This window comes from Passer montanus, unplaced genomic scaffold, assembly GCF_014805655.1.
Source record: "Passer montanus isolate IOZ18808 unplaced genomic scaffold, ASM1480565v1 scaffold29, whole genome shotgun sequence".
Classification (NCBI taxonomy): domain Eukaryota; kingdom Metazoa; phylum Chordata; class Aves; order Passeriformes; family Passeridae; genus Passer; species Passer montanus.
The window spans coordinates 6,565,508-6,592,266 of NW_024367596.1; the positions used below are offsets into that span (position 1 = coordinate 6,565,508).

The window sequence follows — 26,759 nt, forward strand, 5'->3', positions numbered from 1 at the left end:
CAGCTGCTGCCCTGGGACTGCTCCATCCCCACCCCAGGGACACCTTGAGGGCAGGGGCTGTTCTAATACAACACTGACAGCTGACCAGGCTGGTTAAAAGCACTTGTTTATTGGTTACAATATCAACTCATGGCAACATCTTTCACTGAGCCACTGTACAAATACAAAGAAAAAGATCCATCGTGGGAAAAAAAGCTATAAACAAAGTTCATAGCAAGTGATTTTTTTTTTGTCACAGGGAAGTCTTTTTACAACAGCACTGTTAAAGAACAAATGGCACAAGTCCCTGGTTTTTTAATAGCTTAAATAAAAGCTTTAAGACTGTTTCTGAATACATACATAATCCAAAGGCAGTGCAGAATCACTTCATAATTGGTAACATTACCAAAGTTTTCCAAAGTAGTCAGCAACAAGTAAAAACAAAACAGAAAAAGCTGATGAGAGATGCTGGGAACAAAAGGCAAAGTAAAATTAAGCATGTTTAGAAGCACTTTGCTTTGGACTCCTTTGGATGTAATATGTACTACAAGTGTTCAGATGCTTTTATTTAAAAAAAAAAAGAAAAACACAAAGAGAGCACCATTGTGTAAGTAAAACAAAGGCTTGAAATACCTAAGACTATTCCACCGAAGTCCATATTAGTTAAAACCTAAACATACTGTGTGGTATAAGAATGTCAGGCACATGTAATCTGTTATCAGTTATATCAATTAGTAACACTGTTCACACATTTACCATAACAACACTGCATTAACATTCTGCATGTATTTTACATAACCAGCAATTGGATAAAAGGCTCTGGTGCCTCTGAAGTGTAGGAGGAGTGTGACCAGCATGCATGCCAGAGTACTGGATACACAGTGCACCATCAACCCATGCTAAGTACTTGGACAGGAAATGCTATCTCAAAACCAGCCATTCTGCTACACAACCATTGATACCAACTAGTCCATTAGCCAAAACTCTCACCAACATCTTAAAGCACAGCACTAAACCTAGTGGAGGTGACAGTGTCCCCAGAGAGGACAGACTACAACTCTGGGAATGTTTTCACAATGTTTTCATTCCATCTTAAAGTAATTAATGTGAACTTCATCAAGGGATGAGCGGTTACACAACTGAAGGAAGGAGTCAACTACTTCCACCCCAGTGAGGACACACTGAGAGCTGCTGCTGCTCCAGCTCAGCTTTGCCAAGGCAAGGGCAGGCCCTGTCCTGGGGCAGGAAAAGCCTCTTGAATGCAAGTTTTGGAGTGGTACAAATCCTGTCAATCCACGGAGCTGCTGGCTCTGCCAGCACTGCCGTGGATCTGCAGTTCAGCACAGCAGAGGACAGCAGTGTTTGCAAGGAAAAGGGCTGCAGACAGATGGAACCAGGCCACATTGCTGCAGTGCATGAGCAAACATCAGCACGAAGCCACAGCAGCTTTCTGTGGTTTCCAGGATCTCAGACTGCTTTCTCCACCAATAAACAGCCATCCAAAGGCTACATGGGAACGAGCCCAGGCTGGGCACTTGCCTGAAGGGAGAACTCTCTATTGGAAAGTTAGATCACATTAGAAAATGCTGACAAACTCTACCAGAATAAAATAAGCCTTGTTACATCAAGCACATGGTTCTGCTTCCTGAGCCGTAACAGATTGCCTTTAGAAGAGAGGCTGGGCAAGAGGTACGCTGCCACTGTTTGGCACAATGCTCTTGGTTACTCCAGTTCTGTAATGACACAACTTATTTGAAATTCAGCTAAGGATGTAGTCTGGCTACAAACTTTTAAAGCCAGTGAAGATGTGCCCACTCACGCTGCAAGACCTGCTGTGAGCAAGTTTGCTGTCACAGTGCAGTCACACAAGCTGCACACCTGGGCCCACATCAACTGCAGGCACACACCAGTTTCTCTGAAATTCAAAACCGGGGTAAAACCTATCAAGGGTCATTTTAACACCTTCCTTCTTTTAGGAGGAGTTTGAGCTTTTACCATAAAAGCCACCTCCACTTTAGCTGGGGCACTGACCTCCAGAGGTCCCTACCAGCCATTTGAAGAAGGGAATGCCACAGCCTGAGTCACTCTGTGGCCTCACACAGTACCTGTGGTACTGAAATCTGCAGGCTTGAGAAACAACCCAGAGCCAGGGCAGGAATGGAACAGCAAACATCACCTGGGCAGATCCATCACAGGCTTCCCACGGGCCCCAAAGCCGCAGCAGACGCCGACTCCCCCGCTGTGCTCAGGCTGCTCCCAGGTCTCGTGTGCTGACAGCAGAGCCCTCAGACCTGGGGTGAGCGAGGAGCAGAGGCAGGCAGAGCTCTGTGACGCCGTTGGACACCTCAGCAAGTAGTTGGCATTCCTTAGGATTTATTTTAAAAGCAGCTGAATCCAAGAGGCAACAGCCATCCAACAATGACAGTGAAGTTATTTGCAGTAATACCTGTACAAGAGCCATTACCACTGTTACAGGCTACCTGAACTGGTAAGAAAAGTTATATACAGCTGTAAAATTGGTTTTGGAGTTTCACAAGTAGAAACCAGTTTTAATACCAGAATGTAAAAATGGCACCTGTTTCGGCAAAGGTGTTGACTAGGAAATTGGTTCAAAACACACTTCTATGGAAAAGAATTTTTTTAGAAAAAGAATATTTTCTTAAAATTCCTTAGTAACAAATTTCCAGAATGATTCACTCAAGGCAGCTGTGAGTTAAAAAAAATAATCAAGTGCACCACTAAAAAATAAACTGAGTCTGCAAGATCCCAAAGAGCTGCTCACTTAAGAGAGTTACAAGAATTCCATAATAGTTCTATAAATGCAGACAGATCACAAAGCAAAACACTGAGGAATTCCTGTGAGACACAATACAGTGGGATTTTGGTCCTACACCACAGGCTGCTGTTAGGAAATGTTCCTTCTCCAGTATAAGAAGCGCCTTTTTCTTATTTTAAAAGTGAATTTACTGTGATTGACTGGTACATTTATTGGCACCTTCACCATTACAGACATGGCGAGTTTACAGGCACAGTCTGGAAGTACTGAAATTTAGGATTAAAAAAATGTCAGAAACTTGACCAAAGTCCTCTCAGCCAGAAATCCATGTGGATGTACTACAGGATTCTGGGTCCTTCTCTTTCCTGCCTGGCCCAGAGACACCCAGACTCCCCATCAGTTCCAATGACTGACGACTAACATCATCTTCCAACCTGGTGATTTAAAATTCAGGTTATCTTTAAAATAAGTCACTTAAGAGAAGCCAATAGACTTAATCCCCCATTCCAGAATAGCCACAGATGTTCAGATTCCCAAGGGAACATCCACTCTGAGTGCAGACATGCTGCCAGGCACCAACAAGTTAAGCAACCTCCCTGGCAGTTTCAAATGGGCATCAGTCACATGATTTTCCTGTCTCTGCACTGAACTGTACTTGGTGACATTTCTAAGCAACTGACATCAAAATCAGAATCAAATCAGGAAAGGAGCAGAAATGGCCATTTACGGTGTTGGAGCTGCAGAACATCTGGCACCTCAAACCCCCATGGCACAGCCCTCAGTGAGCACACAGAACAAGCACATACCCTCAAGGTTATGCTGAAGTTTTCAGGGGTCACACAGGTGCAGTTAAGTTACACAATTCCTTTGGTAATTCACACTGCACAGAACTAACAACAAGCACTTTTGGCTGTGGTGTGCTTTGGCAACCCCTGAATTTGGAAGGGAATTACAAGCAATTAACTGCAGAGTTCAATCCTCTTTAGGAATTTAAGCAAAGTCCTCCTGAATTTCTCAGTTGGTGTGGAATGAGCAATCTCTGCACACGCTGCTTTGGGCTCTGAGCAGCAGCCAAGTCCCTGTGAGTGCAGATCAGCTGGAGCTTGTGAGGAGCCAACCCCACACGTTTGGCCAGAGCCAAGCTGGCCACAGCACTCGGCCACTTGACTTCTGCACCCACAGACTGCATGGAATAACTGATGCACAAACCTGCAGGGAGGAAGCTAAAATGTCTGGATTTACTTTATTTTCCAATTATTTCTGCTGTTGGTGCAAGTCTACCTGGCATTAACTCCTTGGTGTCTGGAGGTCATGACTGCCAACAGATGAACCAGGAACCACTGGCTGGAAGGAAGAACCCCCCTGATCAAAAACAGGCAAGCAGGTCAAGAAGTGAGTGAATAAGGCGGTAGGTATTAACTGGGAGTCTCCAGGGCCTTTAAAAAAAATTGAAATGCCTTCCATTATAAAAAACACATACATACCATTGGCTTCACTTTATCTACAGTAAATTCACAAAAACATTTAAAACAGCAATCTAGTTCACCCACTACAAAACTCAGAAGTGACATCTCAGGTTAAAAGCAAAGCTATAAATGTAGTTCCATAAAAAATGCAAACATATTTCTTTACATACAGACAAATGTTACATGATTGGCTGCTATAATGTGTATATTCTGTTATGTACAAAAAAAAGTACAGGATTAGCAGACTGAGCACAAGCAAAAACCCTTCAAGGACAATCTAACCAAACCACCAATAACAAAAAGACTGGCTCTTAGTTTGTCGGTCACCATGATTATGTGTGCTGGCCCCTTTTAAAAAGTCAGTGATTTCTTCCCCCCTCCCCTATTTCTTCACTTGATTTTTTTTCTAGTTTACAGAAAGCCTTTTTGTGTAATAATCAGTGAATAGAAAAACTTCACCTGCAAATACAAGGTAGAAATGTTATTTCACAGCTATAGGCTGCAGCATTGATCTCTCCAGATCTCAAATGGAGAATGTACATGTTTGGCTCCCAGTTAATTCCAGATTCTGAGAAAACTGTCCCAAGACCCTGTAGCTACAGCCATGCCGTCATCAGTAACACCTAAACAGCTGACACGGTTGTCATGGCCAGCCAGGACACCTGGAAAAGAAGAAGCAATGGAAGTTTAGTGTCTGCAAGATGTCAAGGACTTCAGCTGTTACTCTGCTCTCCCAAGTAAGCCTTAAGTGTACTAAAAACGATGCAATGCAAGATCTTAAATCTCCTATTTGTCTTTACTCTGAGCAACCACATAGACTGTAACAGCCTTATCAAAAACCCCAACAATAAGGTATGTAAAAATACCTACACACAATATTGCCTCCATTTTTCTCTCTGCCCTTATGACTTCTCCTTTCTGCCCCACAGATGTCTTCCCTAATCAGGCTCTCTTCTGGTTTTTCCCTGTTTTCCATAGTGCTGTGCACAATTTCAGCCATCGAGCACTCCCAAAATGCAGTGTGATGTCTCCTGACAAAGTCCTGGATGCATTAACTACCTTGAGTTTCCCAAGTCTGGCAAACCCTAGGGATTACAAATCCCCATATACTGTGACAAATAGAAGAGCAGTGCTAGCCTGCCCCTTCTCTGCTTTGGTTCTGTTTTCTCTCTTAAGTCTTCTTGCCCTTGTCTGCTCTCCCAAGGTTCCCTATCCAGCTATAGCAGAACTAAGGAAAAGGATTTATTTTCAGTCTGAACAGCAGAACTGACGTTCAGAACTGAACCAGGCCCACGCATTTAAGTTACTGTAAGAAGTGAGAAAGAAATAGCTGTGCTGTACAACAAGCTGTGTCCTGACAAAAGTGACTGATTCAAGGACCAGTGGTTTCCACTTTCTCCCAACAGCAGGGAATGCAAAGCCGAAAGATTCCTGTAGTTACATCTGCATTACTGCCACTCATGGGTGCAAAATACAATGCAAACGTGTAATTTTTCACTACTTAACTCCATACACTTCAGTGAAATACATTTTCTGTAGATGCAATTTTGGAGGGCATTCCTCAGCCTCAAGAGCTGGGATTTCCCAGCACACAGATCTGTAAAGTATCATCTGTTAATGGGCCACTGAGTGTCACTGCATGACTGATAAAATCACAGCACCCCACTGTGAGATGCCCCACCCAGAAGGAGGAGCCAAGCACTCCTACCTGGATATAATGTGAGATTCTGGGACAGCAGAACAACCTTTCCACTGGATTTCCCAGAGGAGCAGCTGCCTTTTCCACTGCATCTTCAGAGGGAAACTACACCTTTCTACAGGATCCCTGCTCCAACAGAACCACACCTGACACTGCAGGGGGACTGCAGCCACAATTCCAACTGGACTGCTACCAGCCCCCTGACCAACAGCGTGTCAGGTTGTATTCTGACTCTGTCAGTGTTGTTTTGATTTACTGCATTATTTTATTTTTATTTTCTTCCCTAATAAAGAACTGTTATTCCTGCTCCCATATCTTTGCCTGAGAGCCCCCTTTGATTTCAAATGTGTAAGAACTCCGAGGAAGGAGGTTTACATTTTCCATTTCAGGAGAGGCTCCTGCCTTCCATAGCAGACACTGTCTTTCCAAACCAAGACACAAATGCAATAAAAAGATGCCATTTCAAGAGAAGACAGCACTAAAAGGAACGAAGCAGATCCACGCCATCAGCACCAGCACCGGCAAGGCCCTGGCTCTGCGTTCTGCACGGATTTTGGCCGTGTGCTCACCTGCCCTCTCCCCTTTGAGGGTGTCCCACACGTTGCAGTTGAAGTCGTCGTAGCCGGCGAGCAGGAGGCGGCCGCTCTTGGAGAAGGCGACGGAGGTGATGCCGCAGATGATGTTGTCGTGCGAGTACATCATCAGCTCCTGGTCCGCGCGCAGGTCGAACAGCCGGCACGTGGCGTCGTCAGAGCCCGTGGCGAACGCGTGCCCGTTGGGGAAGAACTGCAAGGTGGGAGCAGACACGGGAGATCAACAGGAAAATGTACACTGGTCACGGGCAGCTGAACAGCACAGGATTATTCTACTAGGCAGAATGGTTTATTTTAAAGAAGGGTCTGCATGTTGGAAAATGCATGCACACAGCTATGCAAGGGAACACCTCTGGAACAGTACTGGGGACACCTGAGTGACTGGAATTACAGCCAGGCAGTTCCTGTATGTGCCGTAAGAGCAGTCACAGGGGATGCCACTGACTCCTATAAAATGAAGCAAACCCCAGCTCCGCACATCCTGGCTGAAGTGGAACACAGTGTTCCATCCTGAGCTGGTCAGCCAGGAGGGCTCAGCCAAGACAGAAGACTGCAAACAAGCAATTCAATTTCCTAAAAAAATCTACTCCAAATCCGAGTTATTCTCTCAACAGCAATATTGATTGAAATGGGAATGGAGAGAGCCCAGCACATCTCAGGGTCCAGGTCTAAGTATAGGAACTGCATTTGTACTGGTCATGTGTTTGGTATTTTCTCAGCCTTAACAATTTTTCATGTTTATCAAAAACAGATGCAGCTTCGACTTAGACTTCTTTCTCTATTTACGAGAGCCTGGATCTTGCAGATCAGAACATAGTGTTACTATGACAGAGGGGAAATATAATCCAGTTTCTAAATATTACCATATTCTTCCAGGGAATATTCAGTATCAATACTGATTTTAATAGCCTTCCAGAATACTTCACTGAAAGCTCTTTTTGTTCAACAAAAAAACTTTAAGATGAGGATGCACGGCTGTGTTTCACCCTCTCAGTATATTGCATTTTTCTACAATTTTCAGTTTTTAACACATTGCCATGCTTCAAAAAGTTTCCCTAGTCCATTCTTTACTTCTTAAAAAAAGTCCTGTCTCAGTTACTGAATAAAAACACAGGCAAAACTATTCCAGGAACAGCGCAGTGCATCACAGAAAATGGCAAAAATAATTCAGTTACAAAGTAGATTGTAAGTTATTACACAACCTTCTCCATTACATACAATTTAACATTCTCTACCCCAACTAATTGATTTTAAATCAAGGCAGCTCAGTAGACTCTAAGCTGAATTCATGCAAATGTAGCCTTTATCCTCCCCCTTTCTTCCCACGTGGAAAGAGGAGGATCACTTACACAAACTGCATTAATGTCTGACACGTGCCCTGTGAACGACTGCCTGCACATCCCATCGCGGATATCCCAAAGCTTCGAGGAGGCATCGCAGGCGCCCGACACAAAAGTCCTCATGTCTGGACTCAGAGACAGGCTCATCACATCTCCAGTGTGCCCAGTGAACGTGGTGGTCTGCTGGCCAGTTTCAATATCCCACAAAGCACTGCAGATGAAGTTAACACAACGTCTGTCATTATTTCAGAGTTCAAATTTTAAATACAAATTAAGGCACTGGAGAGAAAAAAATAAAAGGAAGAAAGAAGGCGTGGGGGAAGGCCAACTCAGCTCAAAAACTCACCAAGTGGTGTCTCCTGAGCTAGTGACAATTTGGTTGTCATCTAGGAAGCGACAACAGGACAAGTATCCTAAAAACAAAACAGCTGTGTAAAGGTCTGACCCAGGAGTAACGACTGAAGGTTAAAATGCAGGAAGAGCATCCAAGCTCTCCCACAGAAGCAGTGCCCAGCCCAGGGCAGGGCTGTTTCCCGGGGCAGTACAGCAGGGAAGCAGCTGACCTGTGTGCCCCGGCAGCTCGCGGCTCACTCGCACGTTGCCCTCCCTGGTTTTCAGGTTGTAGATGGAGCAGATGTTGTCCAGGCCCCCGCAGGCCACGTAGTTGCCGGAGGGAGCGTAGGCACAGGTCATCACCCAGGAGGACCTCAGGGGGATGGCGTGCATCTGCAGAGACACCCCTGGGTCAGGGCACAAGCACCAGGGCCACGGGGCACCCCAGCACCAGTGTTTGCGTTCACAACCCATCACAGCAACTCGTTTTACACACCCACAGCTGCTGGGTGACAGATCCCAGCAGTGTCTGCAGGGCAGATCTACACATCTTCAGTATGTTATTTCACAGCAAAGCTATTGTAAACTTAAACATTCACAATCTTCATTTATTCTAGTTAAGATTTCTCTGTCCAACTTTTTTACATCTTTAACTATAGGCTGTTAGACAGGATGGCTGTCCCCATGGAGACTGCATGGTTTACAGAAGAAAAGCTCCACTCCACACTACCTAGGCTTTTCCTTAACAGTTGCTTTTCTTCCTTCTCCTTCCTCTGCCCCCAAACCCAAAGCACTCTTGTAAATTCTGAGGTTGTGTATTTCTGTAATTCAAAACCAAGTTCATTTTAGAAGCAACACCACACAGGCAGAGAGCTATAGCTATAGGCAAGTAAGAGTGAAAATGTTACACATTATTATGTAATTAAGTATTGCTTCAGAGACACAACCTACAACACATCACTAGTGCTCAGCCAGCCATGAAAGGAACAGAAAGAGATTGTCTGAACCAGAAAGACTACTTTTGATTTCTGACTTGCAACCACAGTAAAAGACAGACACAAGCCCATTCAAACACACAACTTATACAAGAATTATTGATAAGGATTATAAATATCTACCTTATTTGTTGTATAACTATCCCAAATAATTAATTTTCCATCTTGAGAAGCACTGACTAGTAGCCTAAATATAAACACAAAATAAAACATGTTAATATAAAGCAAACAAAAAAAAATCTCAAAATAGACATACATCATGCAAGATTATCAAGCAATTCCGAAGTTTCGTAATTTCTTTATTACCCTCTGCTTTTTCATTTTATCTTTGGGACGCATTTGTTGGGAAAAGTCTGCAAAGATCTAGATGTCCTGCATATCACCTGACTGAGAAATCCCACAGGGACTCATGATTGAAAATGAACACAAGCAAACAACTCACTAAAAACACATTTTATGAACTCTCTTCACAACTGCTTATTCATATAACTACACAGTTACACAAAAGCAAGTAAGGAATTTAGGCAAAAATAAATCTTGAGAAGAGATTCTAGATTAATTCCTGTCTGGAGGAGACAATACAGAGCAGACCACAAGGCAGTGTTTATACCTCACCATCAGCTGCTCTAAAGGCAGCAAAACAAAACTCCAAGTTACTTTTCTCACTATGTACAAAATGATCTTTTTTTTCCATGAAATAAAAATCTGTCAATAAAGTTTTTAAATCCCTACCACAGAAGTGACATAATTATCCAACATTTTGGAACACACAATATCCAACATTCCAAAAAATATGCCTCATCACATACTCTTTCTTGCTTAAACAGACTCAAAAACTTAAAATTGAAAGAAGGAGAAAGCAAAATGCCTCTGGCAAGAACAGGCAAAGTTCTCTGAACCCCAGCAGTGCTGGTCTGTGACCCCCTGCAAGGCACCAGCAGCACTCCCCGGGGCTCCAGGGCCTGACACCAAACTGGAGGTGCCAGTGGGATGCCCAGGCTGTCCTGGCAGCTCCAAGGCTCCCTGCACACACCTGGAGTCGGATCCCCAGTGCATGGCGTAGATTTTGGCTAAGTGACCTCTGAGCGTGCGCCGGGTTCGCATTTGGATTCGACCCACGGAGTCCAGACTTGTTGTGATCTAAAAATAAACAAAACAAACCCCTGAGATACTGGGAACTATTTTTAGTGCACAAGATAACAAAAATACATTTGAACTTTGATAGAGTATTATCTATCTTGGCACACAACAAATCCATTAAAAAATAGGATCCTGGTGTACACCCAGCAACACCGACACAAACAGATTTCACAGAGACATAACACATTTCACAGTGGCTACAATGAAACTTCAGGAAGCTCTTTTAAAATACTTGTACATTATATTAAGACTATTTCAGATTATTAAATCTCGAAGTTTTCAATTTAATTAAATGAAATAAAATGCCCCAGTATTCACTGCACTGTTACTTTTTAAAGCATGGCAAAACTTTATATGCAAAATAATTTCTGTTTCCAAAAAATCTCTAAAAGATGTTTAAATATTTCTAAATATATTCAACACAATAAACATACTCTACTTAAAAGGTAAACTGGAAGCAGGATCCATTATGATAGTGGTGGGGGGTTGACTGGTTGGGGTTTTTTTCTGTTTTGTTTATTTGGGCTTTTTTGGTGGGGCTTTATACAGTTATTTAAAACTAAACAAACACACTGTACATTTCCAAAGGCTTCTTTAATTTTATTCTTTCAGTTACTGAACAGGAACATGCTGGAGTCACAAACTGATCTTTTTATTTTTTTATCTCTCAAGAAACAGCCTACAAAGAACAGAAACATACCTGAGCAAGAGTTGTGTCACTACAGGCTTTCCTGGCATCCTGAAACAAAAAATGGAACAAGGTGAATTGGTAAGGCAACACTGAGCATCAGCTGAGAGGGTCTAAAGGAAAAGTAACTCTTGAGCTAAATTTCAACACACTCAAAGCCACACACCACCACCAACTGACACGCCAATATTCCTTCTGTCACCCTAATCTGTTTTATTGTGCAAGGAATCTAAAAAGCAATGGCACACAATAAGGGGTAGTGGAGGAAGAGGGACTTAAGAAAGGCCATGCCCCAGCAGCCTTTGAATCTCCCTTTCTACAGACTGTGGGATTCAAAGGCATTTGGAGCCATCCTGAAGTCCCAGTGCCTACCCTGTTCCCTGTACTCCTTCCCTGGGGTGGCTGTGCTTGCTCAGGGTGTGCTGAGCACAAGGGAAGAACTGATCCACCTGGAAAAGCAACCACATATTACACAGGATTAGCAAGCTCTGTGCCACACGAGGCTCCTGCACAGATTAACCCTCCTGCTGGCTGGGTGAAAATCAGCAGGCAGGATGCAGGAGCAGGACAGACAGCAGGATTACCACAGCTCAGGGATGATGTATTTGACATAAATTGAAGGGAAAAAAATGGCCCAGTTGCACCCTCACCCATTTCATGGAATGGGTGGTGCCCAGATCTCCACACAGACACTCCATGGTTTTTCCTTATCTCAGACTCTATGGACACAGGACTTGTTTCCTGCACATGATTCAACCTGACCTAGAAAACAGACTTGACTTCCACTTGCGTAATTCAGAGCCCCAGACTGAACCCCTGGCACAGGAGAGCTCCACTGAGCCTCACCTGCAACAGGATTGTGCAAGGCCTGGTTTTAGTCACAGCAGTGACTGCACTGCTCTCCTGAGCCCAGGGCCCCTTCCCAGGACACAGAAACAGCCATGGCAGCATCTCTCCCTGAGAAAATGCCTTCAACTGCCTTGAAGCCAGGCAGCAGCAGTGCAGCACAAACTGAAGTTAAAACCATCAACAGGGGCAGCCACAGAACCCTCTCAACTCCGGGAAATTTCTCCACCTTGTGCAACCACTGAAGCAGCCACCCAAAAACAATGGTGCCTCTTCACCAGCACTTTGTGTGTCCCTTCAAAGTTCAGTCTGTGCAGATTGGTCAGCCTGTCCCTCTGAGAGCAGGAACAGAAACATTTGCTTGCACATTTTGGAACTGCCTCAACACGATCAGGCTGGGATCCTCAAGTTTTTTCAAGCTCTTGCTTTAGAGTTATTTGACATTGCAACTTTATCATTTCTTAAATGCATGTTTATTTTGACCACCCTTTATAGCTCTCCTCCCAAAAAGCAAGCCTGAGAGTGAATTAAGTCATCTCAACTTATTTTTATAATGTCTGAACTGTAGAAATATTTATAAAATGTTGACGTCTGGAATCAGGAGGGGTTTAAAATACCAGAGCAGCAAATCCCTTAGCACTCAGGACTTATTTCATCCACAGGAAGAAACACACTGGATTTTAAATGACTACTTGTTTAATTGTCCTGAAATAGCTCAAAATGGTCAACATAAAAGGAATTCTGAATGCAGTCTGAATGAAACAAAGCATTTTTTCTATTTAAGAGCAAGCTATTAGCAGCTCCTATATTTGAGGCTGTCTAAGATTTGACATACAATTGGCAAAATTGCAGGAAAAGGAGAGTTTCAACAGGCTATTTTAACTCTCACCTTGAAACTGTATTTCTACATATGCATCATCATAACAATCATTAGTGTCAAAACATAAAAAAGCTCCTTTATGTAACTGCAGATTTTTGTCAGTTTACGCAGCAAGACAATGCAAAATTTGTGAGAAAACTGAAGTACTTGATCAGTGTGCAGACCTCAGACTTTCCTAGCACACACTTCAGGTTGCAGTTCTCTCTCCCAACTACTTGGATTTTTTTTAATATACTGTTATTTGTCCAAAATTTCTGGTTTGAATGACACTGCCACGTAAGCAACGCTTCTAAAAATCATTATCCTCGATTTCAGTTCTCACAGTGAGGACACACATATCACATGGGAACTTCATGACAGACAGAACTAGGAATTAACTTTAATCATCAAGTCATCTGACAGGTATCTGACAATTCACTGTTCAGCGTTCCACCTTCCTGCACTACAGACTCCTGCAGTCTCAGGCTGTGCACTGTCTGTGCACACACCAGAGCTCCAGCTGCTCAGGGAGATGCCCACATCACCTGGATACTGCAAAAATAAAATTAACAGTCATGAAACACTTCTAAAATATTGCAGACTGAAGTCCACTGGGGAATCTACAGCTCTGCTCTGCAGCTTCTGCACCTCAGGATGCTGCTAGGTACAATCTCATCTGGACCTCACTTCTAGGCACAAAGGGGATTTTCTGTGATTATACTGTTAGAGGAAATATCAGACAAAACCCAAGAGCTGTCAACAACTAAGACAGAAAAATGGTAGCTATACATAAAACATCAAATGCTGCTAGTGACCTCATCTCTTTTTAGGAGTGCATCAAACATAATTCCTGAAAATAACCAGCCTGGTAGATATTCCTGACACTTAAAGCCCCTCATTTTTCAGATCCTGTATCTATCCTCTTACCCATCCCAAACAAAAACTGTGCAATGACTTAATAACCAAGGTAAGTAGCCATCTCTGCTAATATGAAATTGAATTATTTGGTCACAAAGTTTCATGGACATTAAATCATCAGAAGCATTTGCCTATGGATCTGAAGTTAGAATTAAGCACAAGGTATCCAAGCCTGCACCCAGATGCCAAGAGGCAATCACTAATTGTCACTGCTGAGCCAAGGGACTCAAAGGCAATATAACCATGGTTACTCAGCTACAGCTGATAGAGCCAGTCACAAGTTTGGGTGGTAGAGTTACAAAGGAAATGTTAAATCGACCTAAAGCCACAAAATGGAGCCATTACCCAAGAATCCACCAGATTTCTGTGCTCCAAAATTTTAAAAAATAAGCAAACATTCCTGCAGCACAGTCTAAGCCCTCTAACCAGCCTGGTAGCTCTTTCTTTCCACAGTTTTGCATAAAACCAGACTTACTGATTACCAACAATCAGAACAAAGACTTAACTGGCTCCCCTCAACATAACATCATGATGAAGTCTTTACACAGCATGGAGAGAAGAACTGAAAAATTATGTACCCCACTTAGCAATATAATTCTGTAATAAAGCTTAAGTTAGAACAAAAAAAATAGTATTTTAAGCAAAAAATAATTTGCATTCTCTACAGAGCTGGCGGAAGGGGCACACAGTGCCACAGCACTCCCTGATCCCCACCTTGTGTTTCCACAGTGTGTGAGGTGAGAACAGGACACAGAGGCACCCCTGGATGGCCCAGAAGGAGCAGCACCTGCCCCAGCACAGCCCTGACACACCAAGTGTGCTCAGCACAGCCCTGACAGCACCAGCAGCCTCACACCTCACAGAGACACCACACAACTGCTGCCAGCACATGCCATGCTAAAAACAGCCCTGGGCATGCAACATATTCCAAGAAACCTGTACTCTTCACTGATAGGAATGTCTGCAAATAAGCCATTCCAATATAAATCACATCTATGAATGCTTCATGCTTTGAAAATTTTGATGGAAAATAAACAGATTTTGTGACCTTTATTAAACTTTACTGAAAACTGCATCACTGACATATAAATGCATATTGCAAAAGATTCCTAGAAAATTAACTTTGGGCATGACAGCTCATACTTGGTTTATCTTCACTGAGTAAATGCAGCAAAAAAATAGCCTGTATGGGGGCAATCAGCATTTAATAAAAATAAACTCAACAGGAAGCCAAGAAACAGTGCTTGTAGAAATGACATCCACCCTGGAAGGCTCTCTCACACTCCCTGCTTTAACCTCAGGCTTCTCAGGGGTCACTTTTAGCCCAAGCTCTTCTAAGACCCTTAAGCCAAACTTGTCATGCCTAGGCTCTACAAGTTTGCTGCTCCCTTCTGTTTCTAAAAACCCAGAACATAAAACTTGCAGAAACACATACTCCCCTAGCACCAAAACTCAGCAAACTTCAACAGCAAATAAAACATTTTGTTCAAGAACTATTATGAATTTACTTCATTATACCAATGGCTTTTCTGATTTTTACTCATATATTCTGAAAGTATTTTAAACTCTGCACGAGTTAAACAGGAACAAACTGATAGATCTTTACAGTTTGTTCCCATAAAGGAGGAGATCTTTACAATTTGTTCCCATACAGGAGGAGCTTTATCATGGAAAATAAGCAATTCACAATTCTTACTCTGATTTGGTTTCGCAGCTGCTCTGCCTCCTGCCGTAACTGCTCCAGCTCACTCATCTTCAGCCTCTATTTCTCACGCTCCACCGGTGAAGAAAACCTGCCAAGAAAAGAGAAGAAAGACATACTGAAAGTTATTTTTCTCCTCTTTAAAAACTTAACAAAAAACCCTAAGAATCTGTGTAAATATATATTTTTTATTCTGCTTTTAGAAAGGCTTCCAAATAGACATTCTCTTTAGTACACCGTGTTAATGAATTTGGCAAGACTGAAGTGATTTCAATTCCTGAATTACCACGAGAAGCAGAATCAAGTGAGGTCTATTTTGAATATAAAAGCAACTGTCAACAGAACCACCCACTGTACTTTACAAACCTGTTTTGTAGCAGCTCCCTGCTCCCCCGCCCAGAAATCTGTCAGTCTGTGGCCCAGGATGGCAACACAGAGCAGAGGCTGCAGGTGCCCCCAGTATTCACCCCTGGGCTCACAGGGCTGTGACACACCTTGCACAGGACACCCAGGGCAGACTTGGTTTTAATTAAAGATTAAATTTTTGAACCCTAGACTACAGTTGAAATAACAGATTATCTCAATTTTTTTCTCATATTTTTTTTTGGCAAAACACAATGAACTTTTCATTTCAAAAGCACCCACAGAGTGAGAAGGGATAGCAAAAACCAAACCCTCCCTAAAAGCTGTGCTTGTGCTGATACAGCCCTCTGCTCCCTAAAGCAGCTGTCATCTGAATGAGCACTCCAAGCAAACTTAATAAAAAGATCAATTAACAGTAAGACCACATGCAGGCAACACTTTCAGGTTAGTAAGTTGTTTTTTTTAAAATCAGATTTTTGCGTTTGATTTTTTTCAGTGTGTTGAACAAAGTTTCCTCAGATCAATTTTCAGGTTTTTATCTCCAGCACAGCAGTGCAGTCAAACACCACTAGAGACCTCTTACATCTGTTCACACACATGGAGACTTCAAAATCCTTGCAGTGAAAGCAACACCAGCAAGTAAATTGCTCACAGACAAGCCAGGCACTTATTTGTAATTTTTTCCTGACACAAAATGCACACCAGAAAGGTGATGATGGTGGTCCCATGACATTATACAAAAAGCCAAAACACTTCTAGCTTGTAGAAGAAGACAGACAAGTCGGACTACTGCTCACAAAATGAAAATTGAGGAAGGAAGGAAAAGAAGCAGGAAGAAGAACCTATTCAAAACGTTAGTCTATGTTTCCTATTTAGTTCACTGAAAAATGGCCAAAAACCAGAGAAAAAGGGTCACAGTGTGTCTGGTAAGTTGTAGACCTCTAGGGAAACCCCTTTATTTGGTCTGGCTATTGGTTCTCTACAGTTCAGTAGTGATGTGCTCTAAAAGACTGACTCTGAAAAGGTTTTTTCCATCTATAAAACACCACACTCATAGATTTAAAAGTGTGAGAAGTTTTGGTTCAAAGCAATTTGTAATAAAATAATCACCCTTGGACTAACAGTTTATACAAGTGTTTGAGAGCTACAAAGTTTACTGCTTCTCAAGAAGAAAAGTATCTTCACTAATTATCCATCTACTTCCTTTCAATCTCTGTGCTTCCCACAGGTATCACTTCCAGTCCATTTCAGAACCAACTCACAAACACACACTGAGTTGGATCATCTCCAAACCAAAATACATCCCCACCAGTGAGATGGACAGTGACTCAGCTCCAACGAGTATTTCCAGCTACATGTAAGTAAACTGAGAGGTTCACACATTTCCCCTCCTTAAACCTGTGCTCTCTTTCACTACAAAGATGCTGTAATTCATATGGGAATTCTCAAGGAGACTTCTCCATTTCCTACTGTGCCCCTTTTTCAACAGCCCAGACTATTTAACTCTGCTGAATGCACAGCAGGCATAACATACAAGCCATCAACACTTGTGTCCAATTTTAAAGATTAAGCATTAAAAACATGACTTTAGCACATACATTAATCACATACCTTTGTAGGCTACCAAGTTTAATTACAACCTTAATGCATTTAATGGGGATACCTCTATGAAACACAGCCCCACTTTCAGTTTTGACAGTGCCAAATTAACCTTTTCAGCATGATTTCCCCTTTTTATTCCAGAACCTACTCAAAGGTAACACAGACAATGGTCTCAAAGGTCTGAAGCCAGCCAGCCAATGCTTAGTAGTCTTTTGTGCTATTTTTAACAGGTGATGAAGATTCCTAGCAGGGAAGTTGATGTGTGTCTAATTTTCTGGGAAGGGAAGTCAGCTTCTGCCCTGTGCTGTGCCACACACTTCAGTGCTCTGCAGACAGTCACTTCAAATTCTCACTGAGAATTACTGATCATAAAGAAAGTGACATTATTCACAACTGGAAGCACGCATGGCCAGACACAAGCACCCAAAGTTAGGGTGTTTTTCTATTCATAAGTAAAGATGTGAGCAGATTTGAGAATGGGCTGTAGCACTGCACTGGCATTCACAGACCATCAGTGGCAATTCTGCACATAAATTAATGTTAATTAATGTCACTCAGCACTGTTCACCACTAATGCCATTTCTGCACCAAGCTGCACCAGCAGCTGCACACCTGCTAAACTTCACAACTTTAAATTGTGTTACACTTCTCCAAGTTCCTACATGGACAAACTCCAGAAGCCTTCTCACTCACCCACATGTCTTTGGTTTAAAAATAATTCTGAAGTGAATAAAAGGATAATGATCCTCCATATTTCTGAAAGAAACTTTTAGCAGTGGAAAAGCCCTCGCAGCAGCATGTTCTAAACCTGCAAAGCCTCAAGCATTACTGCTCAGTAGAAATGTGTCAGTGGTTCAAGTCAAGCTATACCTCAACGAGCAGAGAGCAGCCTTCAAACCAGCACACACTTCCACAAAACCCAGGCTCACTTTAGAACTGGCTCACTCTAGCTTTAAGCATTGAAGTTCCTTTCCAGTACACAGCATTTGAACAACTAACTCTGAGATATTAAGCTATGCATAAACACCAAGATACCACAGTAAACAAACTAAGTGCAGCTCAGCTATTAAACTGAAGTGTATCCAACAGTGTTGCACTGCCTGGCAGCAGCTCCCAATGCAAAGGCCTGTCTGTTCCAATCATCCCCCACCATTAAGCATTTAGCAGAACTGGGAGAAAGATGCTTCCACTTGGGATTTTTCCTTTTTTTCCAAGCACTATTTTCATGTGCCCGCAGGAAGCTAGAGAAATTGAGTGGGTAGGGAGGAAGCTCTCATGGATGCATTTCCAGATTCACACTAACTCTGCAAGCAGCATCTCTGAACTCCTGTCAAACTCCTGTGGGAGCATCTTACTGATGTCACCAGACTCACAACTCCAACACAGGAAGAGAAGCACATGCCTGGAAGCTTGGGACTCGTGGATGCATCTGTGTCTGTTTTAATACTTCTGATGCTCCAGCAGTAGAGTTAAAGAGAGTTTGTTATGTGCAAAGACCATTACCAGACTAGATTTACTTGCTGTAATATTGTTTGTAAGCCTGCCAGTGAGGTGAGCAGTGAAGCACAGAAGAACACAGAACTGAGATGCTTGGCAGCACTGGGAAAGCAGAGGCTGCATCCTACAAACCTGTCCTCACTGCAGAGAAGCAAGACACCACCACAACCCTGAAGTGTGCTACCAGGCATCAGCTAAACAACTTGGGTTTTATCAGATTAAATGCTGGCACTGCTTTGGCAGGGGTTAAAAGGATTGCCAAGAACAGAGGTGATCACTGTGTTGCAGACTTTTCCTCATACAAATTACTGAAAACCTCAGTGGATTCATCACCAACCCATAACAGGTTGCAGAGGACACGATGCCTGTTCACTCTCCCCTCCAAGATGAAAATACCACAGCCTGGAAGGAGTGCAGCTTCACAGCCTGGAAAAATCTTTATTCCAAATATGAATTTCCCCAGGAGCCCAACTGTATCTTCCTTGGTCATATACTCAGCAAAGCCATCAGCTCTTGTAGAAAGAGTGAGGATTCCTCCTGCCACCTCAGGAGACTAGGGCTAATGTGATGCCTACTTCCCTGACTTACTCACAGTTTTACAAAAATGTTGAATCCAACAAAAAATATTCTGAGTTTGCTCAGGTGCAGAATACTCATGGTATCTGCTTTTCAGCACTCAGAGGCAGCACCTCTGATGAAGGAGGTCAGACACCTCTCTTCAAATACAACCACGATGTGCACAATGTACTATGAGCAGTTCCACCTGCTGAGGCCTTGAGGGGAAGAGCAACAGGACAGCTGCTTTCAGCATCATTTGTAGCCAAGGGTGCCACTGCAGGACACCCAAGCCAGCAGGAAATGGAGCCAAGGAGCCGAGATGCTTCCATCAGAAGCAGCAGCACAGGGAGCTCGTTGGCAGCAGGGTGGTGCAGCCAGGGGGGCACATCCTCACCCTCAGCCATTTGCAGGCTGAACTGCACCTCAGTGCAATTTCTCCTCAGCAGACTTGTACAAGTGAATTTACTGATACCAAAATAAAGTGCCTCCCAAGGCAAGGTATTAACTAAGTCAGCTTCCACAATATATCTAGTGCCAAGAAAGCCACTGCAGGCCTGAGCGCTCCACCGATAAATTACTCCTTACACTATTCCTGATTCAGTGGCAGCATCATTTGCTAAGAGTTTAATTCTTCATTATGCAGGCAGGCAGTGACAAATTACCCCAGGGTCTTGTCTCTGAAGTACTCTCTCTGCAACTTGCAGATTCAAACCCTTGTGGCTGGAAAAACATGATTTTCTCTGCAAGTTACTAGAGAAGTGTAAATATGCCTCTCCCCACAACAAAGGTTTGCTATTTTTATGCCAAATATATAGAGATTAAAGGGACTGCAGAAAGAACAGTCTGACTGGATTCTTAAGAGCTATCAGACAGTTATTTAAGAATTTCAATTTGTATCAAAAAATCAGTCCTTTAGAACGGAAATAAGTGCTTACCTACATGTATCAACCTCAGGTTTTCAGCTCCTATGCAGCAAGATCTCAAAGTGATCAACAAGAGGAGAAAGGAGGTTCCACATGGCTTTCATGTGATCATCCCTACCAGTGATCACACAGGTGTCTAAACATAAGGAATGCTAACTATAGCACTTTTTAAATACTCCAGCTCTCTCAAGGTAACCCAGACACTCACGCTGTGGACAATGGCTTCTGGCTCTGAAGCTGAGCCCTGCCAGCACACACAGACCAATATTTTACATATTCAGGATGTGCCAGAGGAGACTTTGATTAAGCACTGCTTCATTTAGTGACATTAAACAAGACTTTGGCAGCTTTGCCCAGTCATTTATGTCTCCCCAAAGCCATGAAAAGAGAAGAACAAAAAGAGGTTCTCTCTCTTACAGCCTGAAGAGAATGGATTTGACATACTCAACATCTACAAACTTGGACACAGTGGACAATGCCTTACATCAAGTAAAATGTCTGCCTGCACAACAGTAATTTAAAGTAAATGCATTAATGCTGTGCTGCAGTTACACACCTTCACATATAGCCACTATTTTAGGTGGAATTTTACATAATGTATTTTCTGTGCTAGAGCTACTTGAGAACCACACATACACCCAGCTCTGCACTGAGGAAAATGAAACATTTAATGGCTTTTTTTACTATACCTTTGCCCTATGCTGCCTCTCCTTTGTTTCTCAAAGACCTTTCCAGCTATCCATTCTCCCAAGCCTTCTTTGTTCTGACTTGTAGCAGTACTGCATCAACAAACAAAGACAACAAAGCAAGGAGCTTTTATATTGGTCAAGTAATACTTGAATCCCAGGAGAATAATGCTGGGGTAAGTTGAAATAACAGTATGTAAGGGTTGTAATTGCCCCACTGTGTACCTTGGTCTCTCCTCTCAAACCTCTTCAGTGCATCTCCCTCCTTTCTTTATTTTTAATGGATGTTTTGAGGAGTGCACTAACTGCAGAACATCTTACACACATCAGTTAAGTAAGAAAATAATGGGTTATTTCCTCAAAAAAAACGTTACAATTTAGAAAACAAGCCTGGAAATCCTAACTGAATGTCATCCTTAAGATTTTTATATGTTCACTTTGTCAGAAGGAATTAATTGCCACTCTGATTTCCCATCCCCAGCAGATGCAAGGAGAGCTCTCCCATGCTCAGGGCCTCTGGTCTCCCCAAGAAGAAAACAGGAAGCAGCCTGGGTGTGACCTCGCTCGCTGAGGTCAGTGCTATTGTTGCACTTCTGCACATTTTGGAAGTGTTTTAAAGTGATATGTCTCCATTATAGCTTTGGTACAAAAACAGGAAATAATCAACCAACGCCTCTCGAGAGGAAGGGTATGAGCAGAGCTCACTTAAACACCCATTCCTCTAAGAGATACCATCCCCAATTCCAAGGGACCAATGGATGCGTGTGCTCAAAAACTGCATGGACAGCTGGAATGGGAGGGCACGAGAGACTCCAGCAAGCTGCAGAGGAGTGGGACTGAGTCTCACCTCATGGTGTGCTCACATGCCCTGAGCAGCCACATCAGGAACACAACCCCACCCACCAACAGGGTGGCACCAGCACTTTCAAGTCAACAAATATTGCTCCTCCCTCGATTCTCCAAAACACCTCAGACCCACTCATCATAAAAAGCAGAAATGTGTGCCATTTTATACACATGTACACACTCAACCAGGGATTTTAACAGGACTTTGAAATAAGGCCTGCCACATCAAAACACTTCTGTACAGCACAAGAACTACTTGGATTTATGAACATAATTTAAAGCTCTGCATTTCCCTTCAGAGTGAGCACTGTGAACATGACCCTGGAGTGTTTTTCAGCCAAAGGGGAGCAGAGGAAGCAGCAGCTCCAGCACGTCCCGTGGTGCTGCTGCATCTCAAACCATCGGCTCAGAGAGGGAACCCACAGGGCCAGGCTGGAACTGGGGCATCCTCAAGGTCCCCTTCAACCCAAACCCAAACCACGCCGTGGTTCCACGGGACCAGCCCCAGCACACCAGGGCACGGCCCATGTTGGTTTTGGTGACTGGTTTGATGATGGTTTCCATGGAGGACAAACAGACCAATGGTTCCCCGGGACCAGCCCCAGCACACCAGGGCACAGCCCATGTTGGTTGTGGTGACTGGTTTGATGATGGTTTCCATGGAGGACAAACAGACCAACAAACACTGACCTTGTTGACAGCACTTTGTCACAAAACAGACATATCAGTTTAGAAATTGAAGTGAAGTGATTCTTAAGTTTACTAGTAAAAAAAAATCGCTGACTTGAGACTGTTATCCTTCATTTGGCTGACAGCTCATGAGACTGCTTTCTTAAGCTCAGAGATATGAGAGTTTATTTCTAAGACCCAGCTGAGGTCTAAGCCAAGTACATTCATAAAACACATACAGAAAGGCCTTACTCTTTTTAACCCACACTAGATTCTAGAAAAAGAGCCTCAAGAAATTCAGTGTTAAGCATAAGGCTGAGAAAAGCACAGGAAGGAAGGAATTTTTTAGTCATGAATATTTCACAGTCCAACAGCGATTTTTCCAAAATTAACATTCTTGCATCTTATATTCATTATGTTCGTTTCCAGGTCAAAATGTTTTGGTACATAAGCACAGATTTATTTTTATCACACTCCCTGCAAACAGAACTACATGTGAAATTCAAATTATCTTGTCTTTAGTGACTATAATAATGATTCCGCAGTAAAAACTTGGTTCACTGACCTCAGGACACACCACCACTGAAAAAATTATTATTGGTTTTGCAATTCAAAACATGTAAGAAATGGCAAGAAAGATCTTAATGAAGCAGAAAGATATAACCCTAAGTAAGAAGACAGAGATGGTTCCAGTCCAATTTCTTCCTTGGGGACAGACAGGTGGGCACACATATGGAGTGAGCTGAGGGCTTTTGTCTCTTCAAATACCCAGCCATACCCAGGAGCCATTTTAACATTTTAGTAGGAAAAGTGTACTGCAGAGTGACAATTCAAAGTCATTCTGAAAGACCCTCATTTACATTTAAACCCATCTCTAAGCAAGTTTGACTTCAGATTTTTTTAAGGGGCTAATGCATTGGTATTTACTGAAGTGGCATCATGTAGGGCCATGCAGTGCTATGCATACAAAATCTGGTCTGGCACCTAGAGGCACAAAAGATCACTGAAGCAGCCTCCTGTTATCTGAGAGTGAGCAGACTGCACAGCATGCATAAAAAGCACCAAGTGCACTGAAAATTTGAGGTTTAAAGTCAACGGAGAAGATACACATTAAGAGAAAATGTAGTGTCTACAGGAAAAGTGCCTCCATTCATCTCAGGTGACTGTTCACTTGCCTGCAGTAATTTCTGGCTGAGTTTTTGCCAGTGGAGCATTCTCACTCTCCTGAGGAGCAGAAAGCCCAGCAGTACCAGTTACAGACACACACAATATCCTTTCAAACCCACCAGCAGCATGAAGAAGCTGTGCACTGGATGGATCCGTGGTCCCCAGCCCTTCCCTCCTCCCAGCCAGCACCCAGGACCCCCTTGGTACGGCAGTGACAGCGAGGCATTATGTGCTGCTCATCCCCACGCAGCTGAAGGCAGCTACAGCTGCACCCTTTCACTGCACAACAAGGCAACACAAACATCTGAGCTTTCAGAAATACCAATTATCCAAAGGTCGGATAAAACTACTGCCCTCAGGTCTCATTTCAATGTTGCTTTTGGTTCACAATACATTTCTGGTCAATTACGTGTGATTTGAAGCCAGGAAAATTAAGTTCTCTTCCAGACTAGAGTTCAGGCTACCTTACTAGGCTTTTCTAAAAAAAAGTAATTTTTGAGATTCACATTTATATGAGATGCATATACTTCAAAAAATCTACCTAAACCTCACACTACAGAATGATCAGAAATCAAACGCTAGGGAGTAAAAACCCTATGTACTGTTTTTTCACCCCTATTACTGCAAATACAGGATTAAGAGCACAGGGGCTGTGTAGCCACTTGTGGTACCACTTGTGATGAGACTGATATATCTAATCTACACTCCTTGGAATTGCTTTTGATGTTTCTCAAGCAGTAATATCTGTTTTCAAACAGTCACTTACTAAAGAAGATACAACATCCAGTACTGAAGAAAGAAGTGATGTTAAGGAAATCAGTAGCACTGTGTTCCTAATTATCTCCACACTTGCAGGGTTCTCAAAACAAAGGCTGACTTTGCAGAAGTAATTTTTAACTGGTCCAAAGTCAGAAATTACCTATCTGCCTGAAAGAAAATGGCCCCAGATTAAGTTTCCAACAGAAGAGGATAAAAGAGAAACAGACTGCTGCTTCAAAGAAGCACAGTATTGATTGATAATTCCCACTTGTAGTAGTTTTCCACGAAGTGTAACTTTTTTATTTTTTATATGAAAACTTTTTTATGAACACATGGTGCTCACAAGGTTATAAATAGCAGAATTCCCCTCTGGAGACAAAGCCTAAGGTTATAGACAGGAATAATGAGTCAGGCACCATGGCCAGGAGAGAGCCCACGGCTCCACAACCTGCTTTGCTCAAGGGTCTTTCCAATCCACTGGAACTCTGTTGCTGTAAATGCTGCCTCCATGTCTCAGTCATGGTCAGCCAGGTCAGCAGCTCAGCCAAATCCATCTGTTGTAGCCCTCACCACAGAGCAGACACTGCTCCTGGAAGCCTTTTGGGATTAATGTTTGAGATATGCATTCCACCACTCGAGTTCTTCTCAGCAATGGTGACTGATGGATTGGTAAAAATGGCTAAAGACTCTTAAACTCTGCTGCCAGGAGCTCCATGCCAAGCACAGAGATGCCTGACTCAATGAAAAGGCAAACACAAGCAAACACTCTGAAACTCTGCAGCAATTAAACTGTTTGCTAAGGCTGTTGGCCTTTCAGCTCATCCTGTCACGGTTATCAGAGCTCCACGATTCGGGGCCATGAGGTTTCTGTAGAGACTGAGAACACAGAATTCCTTGAGCTTCTGAAGCAGCACCACCAGGAAAAGTCAATTTTCTTCACTCCATCCCTTCTCAAAGTGCATGTTTGGCTTTTGATGCCCATCTATCTGCATTTGTAAGAATGTCTAACAGATAAGCAGGGAAAAAAAGCATTAATCACTTCCTATCTCCAGCTACCTGACCTTACAAATTAGCTGCTTTTTCCTAAAGTGTGGGCAACTGCAGTGAAGCACTCACATCATCAAATACACATTTACAGGACATTTACTCTGGACTAGAAATTTTATTTTTATTTTGCTGTATAAAAATAAATAAATAATCCAGCTCCCTCTTTTGGGATGCTTCCAAGACAAAAGAGGAGTTTCCCCTTTTCTGGTGCCTATCTTAGAAATTAAGGTTGTGTCTGTAGCACCAAAGCCACAGTTTTACCTCTGGCCCATCTCATTCTCCATACTTTCAATTAATTTTGTATTTAGACACCTTGTATTAAAACTACTTGAAAAAGCAATGATAAAGTTTCTTGTCCAACAAATGAGACTGAAAACAGGCACTGTGTCCTAGAAAAAGCTGTAACACTTCCCTGTGGACCACTGCTCCTCTCCCTGAGATTGTCAGGAGCACCCAACCCCCTGCTGTGCCCTTCCTACCATTCAATGGAATAAAATGCTACTAACGTCATGATTAATTTCTTGAAATTCTAGGGCATCTGGACTTCATGCTGTCATGGAAACTTTGCTGTGCTGTTTTTCTAACTCTGCCTTATCGGGCCTAATGCTGAGATTAAAACAAAACTTGATCTTCCCATCAGCACTGTGCACAAGCAAAGGGAAGGGCTCCAGTCTGCCTCCTCAGCAGCCACACCAGATAAATAAATCCATGATCCTAAACCCAATTCATACCTTTTGGAGGGAGAGAAAGCTTTTACAGAACTTAACTACCTAAAATCTGGTGTACTCCAACTTACTAATTTTTAGTGCCGTGACATTACATTGCACTGTCAAAATCTTTAAGTCAAATCATCAGCACTGATCAAAATCACTAGGTACACATTAAATTTAGTGTGTGAAACTGGATTTTGACAAGCATAACATCTATACATAGAATCTGAATATTTTTCTCAGCTCAGTAACATCTAAGCTCAACTTAAATCAAGAACTGAAAGAAAAATGTCCTCCTTTTCCAAGCTAGCAATAAAACTGTTTTATATGAACAATCACCTAAAGCAACCAATTATGACACAAAGGGTCACCAGAAAGATACTCTGATCAAATATTTCTTTTAAACAGACCAATTTTAAATATGTTTCAACAACAGATCATAAAAGAGTATCTTTAATTAATGCAAGACTTCAAATGCACACAAATTGCATTTCAATATATAAGCATAAAATTAGAAAAGTGCAACTTATGTTAGAAATACTTACTACATATATACATATCAGGAAAATCAATATACAAAAAATAATCCAACAAGAAT

General features: G+C 42.6%; 1 protein-coding gene across 3 annotated transcripts in view; it reads right to left on the bottom strand.

Moving 5' to 3' along the window:
- Positions 1 to 93: 93 nt before the first annotated feature.
- The window catches only part of GNB4 (G protein subunit beta 4), a 30,514-nt gene continuing 3,848 nt past the window's right edge, over positions 94 to 26,759 (bottom strand). For all 3 annotated transcript variants that reach the window (XM_039713685.1, XM_039713687.1, XM_039713686.1), the window contains exons 2-10: positions 15,329 to 15,425; positions 11,022 to 11,060; positions 10,215 to 10,321; positions 9,305 to 9,368; positions 8,417 to 8,579; positions 8,200 to 8,266; positions 7,863 to 8,064; positions 6,490 to 6,706; positions 94 to 4,883 (exon numbers count right to left, since the gene is read on the bottom strand). In XM_039713685.1, the coding sequence (XP_039569619.1) occupies positions 4,777 to 4,883; positions 6,490 to 6,706; positions 7,863 to 8,064; positions 8,200 to 8,266; positions 8,417 to 8,579; positions 9,305 to 9,368; positions 10,215 to 10,321; positions 11,022 to 11,060; positions 15,329 to 15,385 (1,023 nt within the window). In that variant the 5' untranslated portion in view covers positions 15,386 to 15,425 and the 3' untranslated portion in view covers positions 94 to 4,776. The remainder of the gene's footprint in view (positions 4,884 to 6,489; positions 6,707 to 7,862; positions 8,065 to 8,199; positions 8,267 to 8,416; positions 8,580 to 9,304; positions 9,369 to 10,214; positions 10,322 to 11,021; positions 11,061 to 15,328; positions 15,426 to 26,759) is intronic.